Source organism: Staurois parvus, unplaced genomic scaffold (genome assembly GCF_062004578.1).
Source record: "Staurois parvus isolate SC_StPar_1 unplaced genomic scaffold, SC_StPar_1.0 ptg000216l, whole genome shotgun sequence".
In the NCBI taxonomy this organism is placed as follows: domain Eukaryota; kingdom Metazoa; phylum Chordata; class Amphibia; order Anura; family Ranidae; genus Staurois; species Staurois parvus.
In genome coordinates this window covers 27352-48437 of record NW_028318012.1, presented here as the reverse complement: position 1 = coordinate 48437, position 21086 = coordinate 27352, and the positions used below count along the sequence as shown (strand labels likewise).

The following is a 21086-nucleotide window of genomic DNA, read 5'->3' as shown; positions in this document are numbered from 1 at the left end:
TCCCTTCTATGGAGAAAGGCAAAAGGTAGGCTAGTGTAGCCCGGCTAGTGGCCCCTTTCAGATGGAAGCCATACAGTTCAGGGACTTTTTTGGCCATGTCACAGTTACTTATTTTCCCTGGCCAAGGGATTGAAAGGTTGCAAGAGGAGAGGAGAGGGAAGACCTTGACTGGTCGCATTAGCAGCCAGTCAAGCACTGCCCACTGAACCTGGAGGGAGGATAGAGGAAGTGCAGCTGGGAACCAAATCCCAAAATCACGAAAACTAGAGCAAGGGAGATGACTGGGGATAAAAACACTTGTGGTAACCCAAGAGGACCAATGGAAGGGACCCGTGAGCAAGGGATAAGGGGAAAGAAGACAGATAGATCACCAAAGAGGTTCTATAATGATGATCAGCTCTTTTCTGATCATCAGAGAGGAATATGGAGTCTGAATATGGAATTCGTGGCCGACCTAGCTGATCCCTTTCCCAGATCAGCATCTTAGAGTCAGGTAGCATTATCAGGATGGTATCTGTAAACCATTGGTATGGTGAGAGGCCTTTGGCCATCCGTATTTATGTTAAAGCATGCTTTCTTTTTATAGGACCTCTCTGTCACCAGTACAGCTCTTCTCAGGATGCCTTGGAAGAATCCCCTGCAGAATTGTGTAAGTGTATGTTAAACTATCACTTGTAGGTACAAAGACTGGCCATATGGTATGTATACAGTGAGCAAGCTCACATTTTAAGCCTCTCCCACTGTTAGTACAATTTTGCCACACCTACAATTTATCGTGATGCGCTGCATGGGCTACTACATTACTCTCCTCTGGTTGCCCAAGATTGAACCCCCCTTACCCCAATAAAAGAAAAAAAGATCTCTGTTTATTATCAGTCTTATTAACTGCAACTTATAAAAACAATCAAGAGCTCTCTGCTACCAAGGAAACATAATTTTGCATGAAAAGCTGATCCTTCACTTTCATGATTAATTAAACAAATACCACTCTCCCTGGGATCACCCAAAACAGTGATTGAAATAATCCATCACTGTCCAAAAATAGATTTCTATTAAGTCTTTTTCCCATGCTATTCAAATGCTGAGCAAGACAAAGCTAAGTTTAATGGCTAGTATCATAGATATATATATAAAAAAAAAAATAATACAGCAAGAAAAATCCCATCATATCACTTGAGCAACTATTATTTGGTATGAATAGATGGATTTTTGCAAAAGAATCCTTCTTGAAAAATGCATCTGTTCCTAAAAAACATTGGTTGTTTTAAATGATGTGCTAGGATTTTCACTGATGTAATATTTTATATTATTCTTTCTCTAACTATTAAACCTGGCTTTGTCTTGCTCAGCGTTTTGATAGCATTGAAAAAAGACCTAATAGGAATAGATTTAGAAATAGACTTAATAGCTATAACCTTTTTTATTTTTACCATAGTCAATATTGGATTTTACATACCCCAAAAAAAGCATAATTTTGTTTTCTAAAAGAGAGTAGGGGAAGGTGTCATACCATCTTGTTTTGTGAAAGTGCCACATCCAGTTAAAGCCTAATTGAAGCCTTATGACTGGTACACACGATCAATTTTTATTTTTTAGTTCAACCTAGAAGGCTGGACGAAAAAAAAAACCTGGAGAGCTAACTGTCCTAACTATTCAATGTTAGTACAAGGATCTCCCCGCTAAGCTATTGTATGCTGACAGAGGGACTGCCCCTTCGCCAGGAAACACTGGTCAGCGCTCGCAGCCATTGGCTGCCAGCACTGATCAGATGCCGATCGGATGTTGGTTTTCCAGCATGCTCATTCAACGGGAGCTGGCCGTTCAGCCAGCTTGTGTTGAACAGGCTAGTGTACACATGTGTATGGGACTTTACATAGTTAGTCTGGCTGAAAAAAAAGACAAAAGCCCATCTAGTTCAACCATTAAAAAAAAGTTATAATCTTATGCTCACAGCTGATCCAGAGGAAGGCAAAAAAAAAAACCCAGTAAAGCATGATCCAATTTGCTCCTGCAGGGGAAAAAATTCCTTCCTGATCCCCCAAGAGGCAATCAGATATTCCCTGGATCAACTTTACTTATAAATGTTAGTATCCAGTTATATTCTGTGTGTCTAAGTAAGAATCCAGGCCTTTTTTAAAAGCAATCCATTGAGCTAGCCAGAACTAGCTCTCGAGGGAGTCTATTCGACATTCTCATAGCTTGTACTGTGAAGAAACCTTTCCATACTTTAAAGTTCTATTAATACTTTCCGCCTGCTCTATAGCAAATTTACTGCTACAGGGCCAACGTTCTCTGCAAAATAATTTATATAAATGTGATTTTGCACTTCCACCACTGGGGGTTGCACACCTGCCCCCAAAGTGCCACTTTTGCTGTGATTGGACACAGCAGAAGCCACATAACAGGTGCTAGCCAATGGATAAGCGCAGGCACCTGTTGATCTCCGAGGAGACTGACAGAATACAGGTCTGCCTATGTAAACAAAGCAGATCTGTATTATGTCAACAATGATTCAGGGAATAAAATCTAGCAGATTGCCTTGTAAAAAACAGAGCAGTGTACACACAAACACTAGCTAGGCAAACAGTTAGCTCTTTCATTGCCCTAGATGTGTAACCCCTTCCCAGCCAGTATCATTAGTACAGTGACAGTGTATATTGTTAGCACTAATCACTGTATTAGTGTCATTGGTTCCCATAAAGTGTCAGTTAGTGTCAGACTGTCCGCAGCAATATCGCCGTCCTGCTATAAATTGCTGATCGCCGCCATTGCTAATATAAAAAAAAATTCCAGTCCATATACTGCCATTTGTAGATGCTATAACTTTTGCGCAAACCAATCAATATACGCCTACTGGCATTTTTTTTTACCATAATTATGTAGCAGAATACATTTTGACCTAAATTTATGAAGACATTTGATTTTAAAAAAAAAAATGTAGGCGTTTTATCATTTATAGTGCAAGGAAAAAAAGAGATGGTTAAATATCACTAACAGAAAGATTGAGGGAAAAAATTACATAAATTTATGTACAGTGTTGCATGACTGAGCAATTGTCAGTTAAAGAAACGCAGCGCCTTATCGCATAAAATGGCCTGGTCATGAAGGGGGGAAATCTGAAGGTCAAGTGGCTAAACCTAAAAGCAAATGTTTATTATATTGCAGTTTACCCATTATTAGATGCGTTGGCTGCATTCATAATCTTTTTTAGGCTTTCTTTCTTATATTTTCATCTGGTGATTCAGCCAGCAAGTCTGTTTTTGTAAAAGCTCAAGCTCTCCAGCAGAATAAATCAATTTGCATGGGTGAGAAAAAGCATTAAACTATGACAGGGGTGGTTAAAATGGTCAGCTTTTGTGTAAAACCTTTATCCCAAATGAAAAAAAAAAAACATTCTTTAACAGATTATAAAGTGTGAGCTGGGGTTTGGCTTTAATTTGTTAGTGTATCTAAATCTGCTAATACATTTAACACTCCACCCCAACTGACAATGCTGCTGTCTGCTGTGCCTCATGTGCTCAATACTCCAGAGTTGTGCTTCACTAATACAGGAGGTGTGTTACTGGCCAGATCGCCAGGTGAAAACATGGGGGGAAAAAGCCAAAGAAAAGAAAACTAATGCAGCAAACACACTTAATGATTGGTAAGCTGCAATATATTTTTGGTTTTGGGTTTAATACAGGCATAGACAAAGACAAAATGCCCCATAATTCTACCCTTTTAGATGCTTGGAAGGTATCAATGCGATCATGTTAAATATTGCACAGCTGTTAAAGAATGGACTAGACTGGAGAAATTAGAAATTTTTTTTTAGAAAATTGTCTGTAATTTAAGTAAGCATAATACATACCAACAACCTCTGTCATAAGATCCACAATACATTCATCGCTCAGTGCCCATGGACGCTTACCATTCAAATGGCCATGAACGCCCCTAAAGAGAAAAAAGTCATACATATATTAACAAAATGTCTGACTAGTAACAATTAACTATGGTCTGACTAATGAAAGTGAATTAATAGCACAATGAGTTAGTGAGTTTGAAATGTAACTAAACAGTATCTGAGCACCACAAACTGAAAACACCATTTATTCCTTTTTAATTTTCAAAGCAAGCTCCCCCCATCCATCCATGTCTCCATGCTGTATTTTGTTGAGAAATCACTTTGAAAAACACCTCCCCCAGCATTTCTAGCAGTGACCATCCTGAGTAAGGGCAGAAGATTCATGTAGCATTTATTTCCTGAAATCTATCTGCCCTTATCCCAGGCAGGAGGATGTCCTTAACTGAGAAAAGTCCTTCTCTAAATGAAAGAAAAAAAATTCCCATGAAGATTCCTGACTTCATTTGGCTTAGACTAGAAACCAAAAGAAAAGTTTAAAACAAGTAAATATAATATACCTTCTTACCTGTTTACTAATGTAGCAGCAAAAAGATTGAACATAGTAAGAGTTCATTCACACTAGATGCGCTGGGGTGAGTTTTGCATTCCCAACACATGACAACCCAAAAAAATAGTGATTTTGTTGCAGTTTATGCAATAATGAATGCAGTTTGTGGTATGGTGCAGCGTGGCGTAGCAGCAGTAATGACACAGGGTCCGGTTGGAGATAACTCAAAACTTGTATTTCAGAAAATGTTCAACTACTTACAACCCAGTCGAAGAGTGCCCCATCAGGTAACACTCACAGTTCTGTGCAGTGCAGTGATGTAGCGGGTAAAGATGCACTAACAGGATCTGTTTCAGAGCGCAGAATGGGGCCTTGCCAGTTCGTTCCCAAAGGGGAAGCTTTCCAATGAAGGATGGCATGTCCCTAGATGGTCCTGTCAGGGCTCCGGGTATGACCAGAGGTGTGTGGACTGACACAGGGAACCGCAGGCTTCAGATATAGTATAAACAATATAATTTATTTAAGACTAAACAATACATAAACGCAGTGCAAGACTAAACATAAACACAGTGCAAACAAACCAAACCAAAACCCCCAACAGATAACAAAAGAACAATACTAAGCGTAGTCGGGCAGGCCAGGTAGGTAGCAAACGGGCGGGCAAGGTACCAAAGGAGCAGACTGGAGAGTGGTCAGAAATAGCAGAGGTCAGGACAGGTGGAGTTCAATCAGAGTCAGGGATAAAGCAGGATCAGACAGGAACCTGACAGGATGCAGGTACAGGGGCTCTTGGGAAAACATACACCAAGGCCCTGATTGCAAGTCTGGCCATTCCTTATATGCACCTCCCGTAATCAGCCTCAGGTGTTTTGGCTGACTGCAGGAGTGAGCCTCTGGTTGCGAAAAGCACCCGCTGGCCAGTCCTGGTACTGAAACCCACAAGGCAGGTGAGTTCCACCATTATTGGCAAGTCCATTCCTGACAAGTCCTTACTCATTAGGAACCTTTCCCTGCCACTAGTCACTTTCCCTGTTTTCCCTGTTTTCCTACACGGCCTATTTCACACATGAGCACCAAAACCTGGAGGCAGGGACTAATAAAGACTCTGCTGACTCAAGATGGCCACCAGAGGTCACCAGGATGCAACATAGCCAACCAAAATGCTGCCTCAGCGGACCAGGAAATCAGGTTTGTCCTGACTTCCTCTCCAGATGCAGTACTGCTCCAATCGAGCACCACCTACAATGGAGGAAACATACAGCACCTGCCTACAAGTTCACATCAGTGTACTGTGAGCTGCATACAAATGAACATAAATGCACATCATTGCAAGGAAAAAAAAATGCAAAATGCAAAAAAATGCAGAAAATGCATTAGAACACATTAGAAAAAATGCAATGCCCAGCAACGCAGTGCATGCCTTATAGTGTGAATGAGCCCGTAATGTTGCTTGAGTAAGTTTAGTTCCGCTTCAGTGCTTTAATAGCTCCACATTTTTCAAACACTATACACTCACCGGCCACTTTAATAGGTACACCTAGTACCGGGTTGGACCCCCTTTTGCCTTCAGAACTGCCTTAATTCTTCGTGGCATAGGCTCAACAAGGTATTGGAAACATTCCTCAGAGGTTTTGCTCCATATTGACATGAGTTACTGTTGCCTTTCTATCATCTTGAACCAGCCCATTCTCCTCTGACCTCTAACATCAACAAGGCATTTTTGTCCACACAACTGCTGCTCACTGAATATCTTCTCTTTTTCTGACCATTCTCTGTAAACCCCAGAGATGATTGTGCATGTAAATCCCAGTAGATCAGTAGTTTTTTAAATACTCAGGCCAGCCCGTCTGGCCCCTGTGAGATGGGGAAACAGCTCTCATTGAATACTGCTTGTGTGGAGTAAATTAAATGTTTTGACTGACATTCTGCAGTTTAGCCACAAGATGTCACTGTTTTTCCAACACAGCCTCAGACTGCATATATATTTCTATGTTCATGAAGAGGTGGAGTTTTCACACAGAGTTGAGAGAGAACAGGAAGAAGAGAGAGCAGCCATGTTCTGGAGAATGGTGAATGAGGGGGGCCGTGTGAGCTGAGAATCTGATGACATCCAGGTGTGAGAGCATCCCTTCGTAACCAGAGCTGCAGCTAAGTGAAGCTGATGAGATTGCTGCCAGGAAGCCGATGAGATTTCTGGCAGGAATGCTGATGAGAGCAGAGGAACTAAGCAACATATACGGCGAGACCGCATGCTTGTTGGAGAGACATTTGTTCTGTTCAGAGTCACCAGCGGATATAAAGCAGACCCGGGTTGGTAAGATCGTGCACGCGCCTCATTTCAGTGTTGGCGCCTTGAGACTGAGTCCAGGCCTATAGTTAGTTAGGGTCTCTGTTTGTATCAGGCCACAAGTGTTGTTACTGATCATTGGAAGGACTCCACAACCTAAAGTGACATTTCACATTGGAGAGCTGATAAAATCCTACAAACTCAAGCCAGACTGGTGTTTTGCTCAGAAGGAATACTCAGGCACATGCTACAGGACCAGTTATGGGAGAGGGAATAGTGTAGATTTGTGTAAGATTGTAAGCTGTTGTGCTGCACCGCAGACTAGCCCATACCGTACACCCATACACGGATTCCTGCTCTTTTAGGGTAATAACAGGTAAGGTGTGGCAGTTTAGTTGTGCCCGCCAGTAGGTAAATTACTTCACTTTCTACCTTCATTGTCAGAAGGCGCCGTGCAGCACAAGGGTCTCAGCCTTTGGGCTGGGTGTATGTAAATTTATTGTATGTTCCCAGCATTTGTGGTTGTGTTTATTTGCCACATCTATGTAAAATTCTGTGGCAAAAGCTGGTGTTGGGGTTCCTTTCCTCGTTCGTGACTTCACTGTATCCTGGGGAGCCCACCCCGGTACATGGCCTACACCCCAACAACCATGCCACATTCAAAGTCATTTAAATCCCCTTTTCTTCCCCAATCTGATGCTTGGTTTGAACTTCAGAAAGTCATTTTCATCACATCTAGATGTGATTGGCTGATTAGCAATATGTGTTACCAAGCAATTGAACAGGTGTAGCTAATAAAGAGGGCAGTGATTGTATAGCATACACTATATTGCCAAAAGTATTGGGACGTCTGCCTCTACACGCGCATGAACTTTAATGAAATACCAGTCTTGAGCCGTAGGGTTAAACGTTGAGTTGGCCGACCCTTTGCAGCTATAACAGCTTCAACTCTTCTGGGTAGGCTGTCCACAAGGTTTAGGAGTGTGTTTATGGGAATGTTTGAGCATTCTTCCACAAGCACATTTGTGAGGTTAGGCACTGATGTCAGACGAGAAGGCCTGGCTCTCAGTCCCCGCTCTAATTCATCCCAAAGGTGTTCTATTGGGTTGAGGTCAGGACTGTGCAGGCCAGTCAAGCTCCTCCATCCCAAACTCACTGAACCAGGTCTTTATGGACCTAGCGTTCTGCATTGGTACGTAGTCATGTTGGAACAGGAAGGGGCCATCCCCAAACTGCTCCCACAAAGTTGGGAGCATGAAATTGTCTTGGTATGCTGACACCTTAAGAGTTCCCTTCACTGGAACTAAGGGGCCAAGCCCAAACCCCTGAAAAATAACCCCACACCATAATCCTCCTCCACCAAACTTGGCACAATGCAGTCAGGCAAGTACTGTTCTCCTTGCAACCACAAAACCAAGACATGTCCATCAGATTGCCAGACAGAGAAGAGAGATTTATCACTCCAGAGAACACGTCTCCACTGCTCCAGAGTCCAGTGGTGGAGTGCGAGGCTTTGCATTGCACTTGGTGATGTAAGGCTTGGATGCAGCTCTTTGGCCATGAAAACCCATTCCATGAAGCTCTCTACACACTGCGGTTATAATAATCTGAAGGCCACATGAAGTTTGGAGGTCTTTAGCTATTCACTCTGCAGACAGTTGGCGACTTCTGCACACTCTGAGCTTCAGCATGCACTGACCCAGTTGTGTCATTTTACGTGGCCTACCACCTCGTGGATGTGTTGTTGTTCCCAGTTGCTTCCACTTTGTTATAATACCACTAACAGTTGATGGTGGAATATTTAGTAGCAAGGGAATGTCACGGATGGACTAATTGCGCAGTTGGCAACCTATCACGATACTACACTTGAATTCACTGAGCTCCTGAGAGCCACCAATTCTCTCTCAAATGTTTGTTGAAGCAGTCTGCATGCCTAGGTGCTTGATTTTATACACCTGTGACCATGGAGGTGATTGGAACACCTGAATCCAATTATTTGGAGGGCTGGCCCAATACTTTTGGCAATATAGTGTATTTTAAATCCAACTAGACAAGATGCCTGCATTTAAAATTCATTCTGCATCGTAATCTCTTTTACAGTAGTGCTCTCACTAGAAGGGGTGGCCTAGTGGCCAATCAGTTGCCCTGCATTCACATGTGCTGAGAAGGAACATGCTGACAGAAGGTTAGAGCAGAGAGATGACCTCATCAGTCTGATGTTATTCTTTCACTGTCCAATCACAGGCCTGGGGAGGGACAGGAACTGTAAATTAAAATCAGGCCAGTATTATATGGTAGAGTTGTATAAATCTCAGGACTGGATGGAAAGAAGTGCAAACTCTCTTTCAGGTACACCAGTTCTCTTTGTTTATTTGGCTTTTCACCTGGAGTGATGTTACCAGTTTCCAATAAATCAATAAATTGCTTTTTTTTTTACACCTGTTGGTTTAACATACAACAAAATGGTCACTTCAGCTGCTTGCCTGTACCAGGTGCTCTTCAAAGTCATCCAAGTGCACATGAATCACTTAACAATTTGCTGAACTTTAAAAAAAAGCCACATTGTCTTAATATTTTCTCACTTTTTATACTTTTCTGACCAGCTCAGCAATTTCTGTTGCCATTTAAGGTGTCACACTCTATCCCCCTTTAAAATCTATTTTCTCCTTATGGGAATGTTACGCTTCAAACCCCCAGCCCGGGCCACAAGCAGCTATTTTGAAAGATGTGACAAGCTACAGAACCTTTAACCCTGTGCGCTCCTTCAGCGATGTCAATGTTAATTATTTCAGCGCCTAAACAGTCCGGGAAGACGAATAATTATACCAGATCTGCATAGCATTTTACAGCAGACTGCAAATATGATAGGACACCGAGAGATGGGTGCCAGCAGCAAAACCACCATTATCTGCGCTGATTAGAATAACATATTGTGCCGAGTTTTCACAGCCCAGTTCTGCAGCAATCATTCAGAATAGGCTCGATTTGCACAGGAATAATATTACTGCACGGTATGGAAGAGACCAGAACATGTTTATTTATTGCATTTAACCAAAAAAAGAGAATGTAATGATCAGTTCCTGTGAGTGATGTGAAAAAAAACCCATATACACTATATATATAAATATACTGTATGAATACATATATAGTCATATACTATATTGCCAAAAGTATTGGGACGCCTGCCTTTACACACACATGAACTTTAATAGCATCCCAGTCTTAGTCCGTAGGGTTCAATATTGAGTTGGCCCACCCTATGCAGCTATAACAACTTCAACTCTTCTAGGAAGGCTGTCCACAAGGTTTAGGAGTGTGTCTATGGGAATGTTTGACCATTCTTTCAGAAGCACATTTGTGAGGTCAGGCACGGATGTCGGACGAGAAGGCCTGGCTCGTAGTCTCTGCTTTAATTAATCTCAAAGGTGTTCTATCAGGTTGAGGTCAGGACTCTGTGCAGATCAGTCAAGTTCTCCCACCCCAAACTCACTCATCCATGTTTTTATAGACCTTGCTTTGTGCACTGGTGCGCAATCATGTTGGAATAGGAAGTGGCCATCCCCAAACTGTTCCCACAAAGTTGGGAGCATGAAATTGTCTAAAATGTCTTGGTATGCTGACGCCTTAAGAATTCCCTTCACGGGAACTAAAGGGCTAAGCCCAACCCCTGAAAAGCAACCACACACCATAACCCTCCCCCCTCCACCAAACTTTACACTTGCCACAATGCAGTCAGGTAAGTACCGTTCTCCTGGCAACTGCCAAACCCAGACACGTCCAGCAGATTGCTAGACAGAGAAGCATAACTTGTCACTCCAATGAACAAGTCTCCATTGCTCTAGAGTCCAATGGCTGCATGCTTTGCACCACTGTATCTGACTTTTTGCATTGCACTAGGTGATGTAAGGCTTGGATGCAGCTGCTCGGCCATGGAAACACATTCCATGAAGCTCTCTATGCACTATTGTTGTGCTAATCTGAGGGCCACACAAAGTTTGGAGGTCTTTAGCTATTGACTCTGCAGACAGTTGGCGACTTCTGCGCACTGTGAGTTTCAGCATGCGCTGACCCTGCTCTGCAATTTTACGTGGCCTACCACTTTGTGACTGGGTTGCTGTTGTTGCTAGTTGCTTCCACTTTGTTATAATACCACTAACAGTTGACCGTGGAATATTTAGTAGCAAGGAAGTTTCACAGATGGACTTATTGCTCAGGTGGCAACCTATCACGGTACCACGCTTGAATTCACTGAGCTCCTGAGAGCGACCCATTCTTTCTCAAATGTTTGTAGAAGCAGTCTGCATGCCTAGGTGCTTGATTTTATACACCTGTGGCCATGAAAGTGAACACCTGAATTCAATGATTTGGAGGGGTGTCCCAATACTTTTGTCAATATAGTGTATCTAGGAGCCCTTCCTTTATTGAGAGCTTCACAATTCCAATAACTCATCAATCTCCTCCCCCCTCAACTCCCACATGAACCATTGAGGGATATGGGGATGAGGCTACAAGGTGTCTGGCCATGGAAGTACTATCCTAATGTTGAGGGTATGTGGCCTGGAATGATTTGAGGGAGGCGATTACCTTCACACTGGGATAAGATTTACTAAAGGCAAATAAACTGTGCACTTTGCACAGTGCAGTTGCACTCTGCAAGTGCTGTTGCTCCAGAGTTTAGTAAACGAGGTAAAACTTCACTTTGCAAAGAATCAATCTCATGCAAGGAAAAAAAACAAAAAAAAACAGCATGTTTGCTTGCACATGATTGATGATGGAAGTCACCAGAGTTTCTGCTAATGTTCTAAGCTCTGGAGCAACTGCTCTTGCAAAGTGCACAGTCTATTTGCCTTTAGTAAATCAACCACAGTGTGCTGTAGACTCAACTGGAAATGAGAAGATATTTTTCCAATATGAGGCCTATCCCCTCTTAGACAGTTATCACAGGAACACGTTTCCCTATTGGAAGGTCTCCCCTCTATTCATGTTCTGGAGTCAACTCAAAAACTTGGATTTGCCTTCACTTTCATTCCCACTGACATTGGTGATCAGGTCAATTACAGAGAGTAATGGTCCCTTGAGAACATCCTATGCAACGAAACACATTGGGCAGAGCTTGCACTGACATCATCACGCTAGCAGGTGTAGTGGCAGCAATGTGTCGATATATGCATTTGTTCTGATCTTGAGTGGCCATTTTGTATATTCTTCAATATACCTGGCAGTTTTGCACTATGAGATCTGTTACCCGTTTCTTTTCCGGATACATGAGAATTTGAGCATGGATTCACCTTACTGGATGTAGTGTCCACGGTTGTGCCCTGAGTCTTTCCCAGTCGTTGCGAGATGATTGTGGAGGCATTTCTCTGTTGCCTGTAAGAGAGTTTGGATCTATCTATAACTTGGTGGAGAGCCTTAATTCTTAGCAAGAGGTGTGTGTGACAGTGCTGTGGAACTCACTTTGGGGATCACATGGAGTCTCATTGTGTCAGGGATCTCCACGATCCTCGCAGCGATGGTCCCGGCGCAGGCGCAGTGCGCCTCCCTGTGCAGGGACACGGGCACTAGGTCCGGGCCGGCCGCGGCGTTCGAGTTCGCGCATGCGCAGTAGAAGCCGCTGGGCACCAATGGCAGTGCAGGGCGGGATATTTAAATGGCCCTGAGCTGTCATTCAGTGCCTTCTGGTCTTACCTGCATCCTGTATCCTGCGAACCTGTGCCCTGTAAGTTTTTGACCCGGATTGTACCTGACCTTGTTATATTCTCCTGTCCTGACCCTTGCTTTGCCTGACCTCTCTCCTGGATGCTCCCTATTGGATTTGACCTGCTGTTGCTGAGCTGGCGTGTGACCCGACTATTCTCTGCCCGCTGCCTTGTACCTTACCGTCCTCTCTGTTACCGACCCGGCCTGTCTGACCCTGCTCATCCATCCATCCATCCCTCGCAGTGGGGTCTTCAGACCTCCTCATATCAGACTCTTTCCCGTGGGAGCCCTCGGCGCATACCACTACCACTGACGGACGTACCCAGTAGCCACGACCTGGTCTCGGGGTGCTCCAAGTCCATCCCCACCATCAGGGGCCCTGGTGAACAAGCACTCTGGGACTTAGATTCCGTGCGCTGGGGACGTCTATTCAGTGGAGTGCTAGTGGTACTAGTGGTACCGCCGGGTGGTCCCTTACACATTGTCTTATTTATGCACATCTTGGTGGATGGATTACATAGTGGACTTTATTGTTGCACATTATGATTTTTTTTCTCACTTTGGGTGCATATACTGTATACATGTATGTCTTTTCCGTTTTTTCTCATATTTTTAAAGAGGCAGCAGAACAAAAATGGTTTAAAGATTCTGTTCCACTGGAATTGGGTGTTTTGAGTATATATCCAAAAAAGTGCCATGCTCCACTAAAATGAATCCATACTTTACACAATAACCTAAATGTAATAATATTACATATCTATAATCACCAATATCATTATTATTACTATACAGTATTTATAAAGCGCCAACAGTTCGCTCAGCGCTGTACATTGTAAAGGGAGACAGAACATGCGACAGTACAACAACAATACAATACAATGCGATACACAAGGGGTTCGAGGCCCCTGCTCTTTCGAGCTTACAATCTAGGAGGGAGGGAAGAGTGGTACAGGATGAGATAGTTGTGGGGGATGGAGTGGTAGGAGGAGTGGAGGAGGTTGGGAATTAGCAGGGGGTGGGGTAGGCTTCCCTGAAGAGGTGGGTTTTCAGCATGCGCCTGAAGGAGAGGAGAGTAGGTGATAGTCTGATGGGTTGGGGCAGGGAGTTCCAGAGGATGGGTGACACCCTGGAGAAATCCTGGAGGCGGGCATGAAAAGGAGGAGACCAGGGAACTAGAGAGGAGGTATTGTGAGGAGCGGAGTGTGCTTGCTGGGTAGTACTTGAATATTAGGTTGGTGATGTAGTTTGGGGCAGTATGGTGGACAGCTTTGTACGTCAGTTTTAGGATTTTGAATTTGATCCGTTGTGCAATTGGAAGCCAGTGGAGGGATTGGCAAAGGGGGGTGGCGGAAACGGAGTGGTTGGAAAGGTGAGTGAGTCTGGCAGCCATATTCAGGATCGACTGAAGCAGGGATAGCCAGCGGCGAGGCAGGCCAGTGAGGAGGGAGTTGCAGTAATCGAGTCGTGATATGATGAGGGAGTGGATAAGCGGTTTAGTGGTTTCTGGGATTAGGAACATGCGGATTTTGGCAATGTTGCGGAGGTGGAGTCTGCATGAGTTTGTTAATGATTGGACTTGGGGCTGGAAGGATAGGTTGGAGTCCAGAATGACACCAAGTACTCTGGCCTGCGGGGCGGGCCTGATAGTGGCATTGTTGGACGTGATGGAGAAGTCAATGGGGGGTGGTGTGTGGGCTGGGGGGAAGACTAGGAGCTCGGTTTTGGAGAGGTTCAGTTTAAGGAAGTGGAGTGACATCCAGTCTGACATGTCGTTTAGTAGGTTTGTGATTCGGGCGGAGACTGAGGGGGTGAGACGAGGGGTTGAGAGATAGATTTGTGTGTCGTCGGCATAGAGGTGATAGTTGAAGCCGTGAGAGTGTATGAGTTGGCCAACAGAGGAGGTGTAGTTGGAGAAGAGAAGGGGCCCGAGGACGGAGCCTTGAGGGACCCCAACAGAGAGTGGGAGTGAGGGGGAGGTGGTAGTGTTATAGGCAACGCTGAAAGAGCATTGTGACAGGTAGGATGAGAGCCAGGAGAGAGCGGAGTCTCGGAGGCCGAGGGAGTGTCGTTTTTTGAGGAGGAGGGGGTGGTCGACTGTGTCGAAGGCTGCAGAGAGGTCAAGGAGTAGGAGCACTGAGTAGTGGCCATTAGCTTTGGCGGTTAGAAGGTTGTTGGAGAGTTTGAGTAAGGCGGTTTCGGTGGAATGTAGGGGATGGAAGCCAGACTGTAGGGGATCGAGGAGGTTGTTGTCGTTGAGGTGAGAGCTTAGGCGAGTGTAGACTAAGCACTCGAGGAGTTTGGATGTGAATGGGAGCAGGGAGATGGGTCTGAGGTTGTTCGGGTCATTCACTATTTACATATCATGTTAATTTACTGTTTACATATCATAAATGTAAACAGTGAATGAACATCAATATTGAATTCAATCTGGAAACAGTCCTACGCCAACTTGTTGCCTTCTTCAAATATAGGTGAACTTCAATATAATAATATTGGTTCTTTCATCACCACTTTGTGCCAAACAAATACTTCCAATATGGTTGCGAACACCCTCCACCAGAAGTGCTCTCACACGGATCATATGACCAAATCATTGCCACCACCACCAAGTCAGGTCATATAGCGCTTGTGTCCCTCATATAGGAATAGTGTGTGTATTCCAAGTTGGATCAGATGAATGCTCACTTCTTATAGATTTCACCTCTACACCTTCTCCTAATGATCCTCCTCAGCCATACATGCATAGGGAGAAATCAGCAAAACATAGTGCTTATCCTTTTAAAAAGTTTATAAGCCTTAAAAACAACTTCCAATATATACACTCGCATTAAAAAGGTGTCTAAGCACACCACGCTATTTTGTACAGTAAATGAGTCAGAGATTTACATCAAACTAAATCGTATGCAGCCAGCTGATAGTTAGTGCATCGCAATAGACTTCGAGCGTTGTGTCATCAAGCCCCTTCCCTATGTGTTATGCCACAGGTTCACATGGCTTCATCAGGAGACGTAACACGTAGATGACATGGCGCTCAAGGTCTATTGCGATGCAGTAACTATCAGCTGGCTGCATACTAGATCGATAATCTACTGCAACATCTTGCTTCCATTGCAACCTGCTCCATTCACCAAGGAACTCCCTAAACTAGTTTGCCACTGAGATCCGAAGAAGGACTTCTCCCTAGAGCAGCTCATTTTGTTAGCCTTTGAATCTTTAATCTTCACCTAATTTTACATCTTACTTCATGTGTGCTAAGGGGGTACTATTCAAAATTCAATATCACTTAGATGGGCAGTTCCATTCCCTGGTGTCCATTCTACATTTGGAATTTCTACCTTTGCCTCAAGGAAGATTTACATCTTCATGTGCACAAACTAGGGCCCTATCGAGCATGCAGAAGATCAGATATTGCAGTTTAAAAAGGGATATTGGCCTAATTGAAGAGCTCTTCTTTCTTCAGAAATAAACTTAGCCATTCATTACTTAGAGCCAAAATCGAGTGAGCCTTTCTACTTGTTAGGGTTTTTTTAGTAGCTCATTGAGGAAATAACATCTCAGGACTGGGCTGTCGTTTAAATTCTGAATATCAGGACATCTAAAACCGATTGAGATTGTGCTGTGTTGTGTCTTTTACTTAAAGTTACTAAGAGTAACAGTTGTTATTTCATGCATATACTTTTCTGTTCTATTACTGTGCCTACATTTGACTTCAATACAATCAAGATATCAGTTCACTCTAAACTGTCTGTGAGTCTATTTTGTGGTTGCAGCCAGAGAGTTCTAACTGGAGGCCTAAGGTGGTGTCAGCAGGGGTTGGGCTTCCAGAGTGGGGTCAGGAGAGACAGGGAACACAAAAATTACTCAGTGGCCTCTGAGGGGGTAGTGCTTCAAATGTTATCAAAAAGTGTGTTAGGACATAATATACCTAGAAAAGAGGAGAGGGTACGATGACCGTAGTTCCAAAACATGTCTTGCCCTAGGTTGACAACACTGCTTCTCTGCAGATACAGAAAAAAATGGAGGCGAGGCACTAGATATGGATTCTCAGCTTGGTAGGAAAAGGATGGGGGAATTTTAGATTTAAGCTAACTACAAATTATCTTGCCCCCATGTAATGGAGATGAAGAGAGAAAGGCTTGTTTGTAATCTAGGTCTGGTGAGAGCAGTCTAGCTTGAAAAACGTAGAATAAAATACAGGTAAAATTTAGGCTTCCTCTGCAATAGGAATTTCATTTTTGTGGAAGAGTCCCTAAGGGTTAAATACTTATATATTAATGCATACACATATCTCATAAGAACACTGAAAGTGCACAAGGTTGTAATGAACCAGCCCTTCCCATTCATGAATCAGTCTTGAAAACAAGAGAAAAATGGTACGAATCTATTACAAGGTTTTCTAAAATCGATGCAATGTATATGGACTACCCAGAACAGGGCCAGATCTAGCTGGTCTGATAGGAGGGGCAGTAAAAATGTAAAGTGGGCAGAGGATTGGAGGTCAACAAGGGAGCGTACAGGAGTCATGGCAGTGTACAGGGGATCAGCAAGGGCAGAGGACGATTGCCAATAGTTTGTCGCACAGAAAAATGCACCACAATTGTGGCAAAAATGGCCCACGTTTTCTGGTGCCATTGAAGTGAATGCATTTTCACATTCACACAGTGCATTTTCAAATCATGGGCAGAATCGTGGCGATTCCCCCCAGTGATTTGAAACGTCTATGTGTGAACGGAGCTTCAGCCTTCATAGATGTAGCCAGTCCTCCCCTATGTTTATGGGCAGCTTCTCCTGGGTACAACAACCATGTTGAGGGTGGGGGGGGGGGGGGGGAGGGAGTTGACTGGGGAGGTGCACCTCTAGGTCCAGCCATGACCCAGAAGGGGCTGTTTTTTCCCAAGAAAAGTGGAGTTGCACTTTAGGTGCCAATTCCCTGGGGATGAAAGTAATCTGCAGAATTAAGAGGTGACAATAAAGGAAAAAACGAATGCAGCCACCATATCTAAGGACTAGTAAATTGCAATTTATTACATTTTTGTTTTGGGGTTTAGATACACTTTAAAACCATTCCATTCTTCAACCACAACTTAAAAAAAAACCTCTTTGCTATAGAAAAAAAAATAATCCTTTTGCTTTGCCTTGTGTGGAAATATGACAGTTACACTTTAAACTTGATGGACTTCTTTCTTTTCTGACCTTCTTGAACATGCTACTGTGCTAAAACCATTTTGGGGTTACACAATAAATGTTACAATTCTCTATTTTTTTTTCTGTTTCTAAAAGCCAGACCTTAAGTAATTAATTGTTGATTTCTGTCATCATTTTATTATTGATCCGTCAACTAATTCCAATAATGCAAAACGTTACAAATGATTAAAAGCCAAACGTGGCTTTGAAAAAAGGAAAAACTTTAATGAGTGCTGACTTCTTTCACCTCTACTTTCTCTGCTAGCAGCTCAATATTGGCCGTCTAATTGCTAAATCCCACGGTGACAGGGAATGCTGGGGGGAATCTAAGTGCTGCTACTAATGGTTTTAAGCACTTCAGTCTTGTGATGGCTCGAATCATCCTCACACCCTTTGTACATAAATTCTGAAGTTAATTCCAGGAATCCATTTGATCATCACTGTCGACCTTGTCACTGGAATGAGCTTTATAGAACGCTAAACATTTGCCATGAACAAGGTTAACAGAAACGGCTTTCTTCTAGATGTTTGGATCATGAGTATTTTATGTAACAAAATAAAAGCTGAAATATACATATTTTAAAGACAATTTATGGCCAGGATATGAACATTTAAGTATTTACAAATACTTAATAAAAAGTTTATAAGTTTTATAAAAGCCCTTAGCGACCTTTATAACTACGGGCATTATGCAGCAATTCATTCTCAAGGTGAGCAGCAGAAGCACTGAGGCCATTTAAAGTGATTGTAAACCTATTTTTTAAAAATAACATACATATATACTTACCTGCTCTGTGCAATAGTCTTGCTGCATAAAGCAGCCCTGATCCTCTTCTTCTTGGGTTCCACTTCAGCGCAAGCCGCTTGCTATTGGGGCACTCATGTGGGCTCGATCCCCTGCCATGTTCTGTGTGTCCATTTACGCACAGAGTGCATCTCAGCCCTGCCCCACCCACTCACTGGCTATGATTGTCAGCTGCAAGAGCCAAGAGCTCCTGCCTCTCTGTCCAGTGAGGAGAGAGAGAGCATGTGCGAGCGACACTGCTTTCGGGCACAGTAAATTTATCGAGATTTGGCCCAGGTAAGTATAAGGGGGGCTGGGGAAGGTATCTGCATATAGAAACTTTTTTACCTTAATGCAGAGAATGCAAAGTTTTTTTACCCAGCATTTCAGTTCCCCCTCTCAGCAGTAATTTGCTAGCACATCTCACCCTGTCCTCCCTTCCATAAGTGAGTTGCCAGTGGAAGCATCATGGGAAAAGTTTGGGGTAAGCTGGAAAAAGCTCTCTACCCCCCCCCCCTTTCTCCCAGGCTGCAGCCTTGGGAGGATGCATATAATGGAGCTGTCCCTGTCTGGATGCAGAATGGAGTCCTAGATGGCGCTGGTTGACTCTACTGAAGAAGATTGGACATTGGATGGAGTCTCAGTGCTGGTTGACTCTACTGAAGAAGATTGGGCATTGGATGGAGTCTCAGTTGGTGCTGGTTGACTCTCCTGAAGAAGATTTTGCATAGGATGGAGTCCCAGTTGGTGCTGGTTGACTCTCTCAAAGAAAACCATGGTTTCTGCTTAAAATGTCTGCTGAAGGATTCTAGTACACAGGAGTGTCAATCCCAACTTGAAGGCCCTTTTCCTATGCAGGAACAAGAGTTCGGGAAGTCTGCTGAAGTATAAAGCACTTGGTACCCTTATCTTCGCTCCTATTATTCATGAGTCAGACATACTCTTTACTCAAAGAAAGTGACTCACGCTCAATTCTTTACATACACCCCCCCATACTTGCCATGGATCAAGCTCTGAGGTGCGGTGTCAACCCTCCCTGTCTCTGGGGGTACCAGTATGTCTCTGGAAGTCAGCGGTTGGGGAGGGGGTTGTTGAGGGGCGCAACACTTAAAAGGGGAATTGTTGCTTAGACTTTTCTCTTACTTTAGGAGCTTTAAGGATGAATTGCTCCACAGTGCTTGCAGATACTGGGGTTCTGGATGTACCACCATGTCTCTGGAGATTGGAATGGGGGGGGGCAATGCATAACATTTAAAAGGGGGGTTACTGCTTAGATTTTTTTTTTTTTACTCTAAGAGCTTTAACCACTTGCCTACAGGGCACTTATACCCCCGTCCTGCCCAGGCCAATTTCCAGCTTTCAGCGCTGTTGCAATTTGAATGACAATTGCGCGGTTATGCAACACTGTACCCATATGAAATTTTTATCACTTTTTGTGACAGATAGAGCTTTAGTTTGGTGGTATTTAATCACCTCTGGGTTTTTTTATTTTTTCTTAGTTTTTGTTATAAAATTTTGTAAATAAGTGATTTTTCTCCTTCACTGATGTGCGCTAATGAGGCTGCAGTGATGGGCACTGATAGGCTGCACTGATGGAAACTGATAGGTGGCACTGATGGGAATTGACAAGCATCACTGATGGGCACTGAAAGGCACTGAAAGGCAGCACTCATATATGGCACTGATAGGTGGCACTATAGGCGGCACTGATAGGTAGTACTGACTGGCACTGACTGGCACTCTTAGGGGGCACTGATAGGTAGCACTGACTGGCACTGATAGGCGGCACTGATGCACACTGATAGGCGGCACTGACTGGCACTGATAGGCAGCACTGATAAATGGCACCGACGGGTGACCCTGAAAGGCAGCTCAGATGGGCACTGATATGTGGCATTAATGCGGCACTGATGGGCACTGAAATGTGGCACTGATGGGCACTGGCAGGTGGCATGGATGAGCACTGAGGGCTGGCACTGATAAGTGGCACTGCTGGGGCTACACAGATCATCAGGGCACACTGATCATCAGTGCTCTGATGATCTGTGTACATGTTCCCTCCGAGGAATGCCGATTACCGGCTCTCCTCTCCACACGAGCTGTCAGGATGACAGCTCATGGGGAGAGAAAGGCCGATCAGCTATGACTGGACACAGCTGATCACATGACCGAGGCCGACGTCTTCGTCTCTTTCCGTGGATAGTCGATCGCCGCTTTGAGCGTCGATTGCCCGCTTTGCAGTCATATGACGTCCTCCCAGAACGAGAGAACCACCTTGCGTCCGTCATATTACTATATGGCAGGCAGGAGGCGGTTAAGGATACATTGCTCCACATTTTTGGGGACTAGGATGTTTTAAAGCCAGACACAACCAGGTAACTGGAAATTTTAGAATAAATTGCAGCTCCAGTACTTATCTACTGAACGGTATACTTTAAAGAGAATCTACCCCAATTTAAAAAAAAAATACCAGCTCTTATAAAAGAGTAAATGCTAGATAAATGAATGCAGTACCTTTTGTTTCTTATGTACCACCCCCAGCACAGCACCACCCAGAAGATAGGGTGCAGATTTGGGACACGTAAGGTTCATTTAGATAAATGTAATATTGCACTATTGAGCAGTATGTTTCCTGATTATATAGACTAATATAGAGAAGGGGAATATAGTACTAGCTTTATAAACAGAGGATTCATACAGCAAATGGATAATGCAGTGGATGGCAAACTGTGTAACATCA

The 21086-nt window shown here is 43.7% G+C and overlaps 1 protein-coding gene across 2 annotated transcripts in view; it reads right to left on the bottom strand.

Moving 5' to 3' along the window:
- Window positions 1–21086, bottom strand: part of KYNU (kynureninase) — a 190820-nt gene that overhangs the window by 147224 nt on the left and 22510 nt on the right. For both annotated transcript variants that reach the window (XM_089679043.1, XM_089679044.1), the window contains exon 3: window positions 3851–3933. In XM_089679043.1, coding sequence (XP_089535169.1) covers window positions 3851–3933 — 83 coding nt within the window. The remainder of the gene's footprint in view (window positions 1–3850; window positions 3934–21086) is intronic.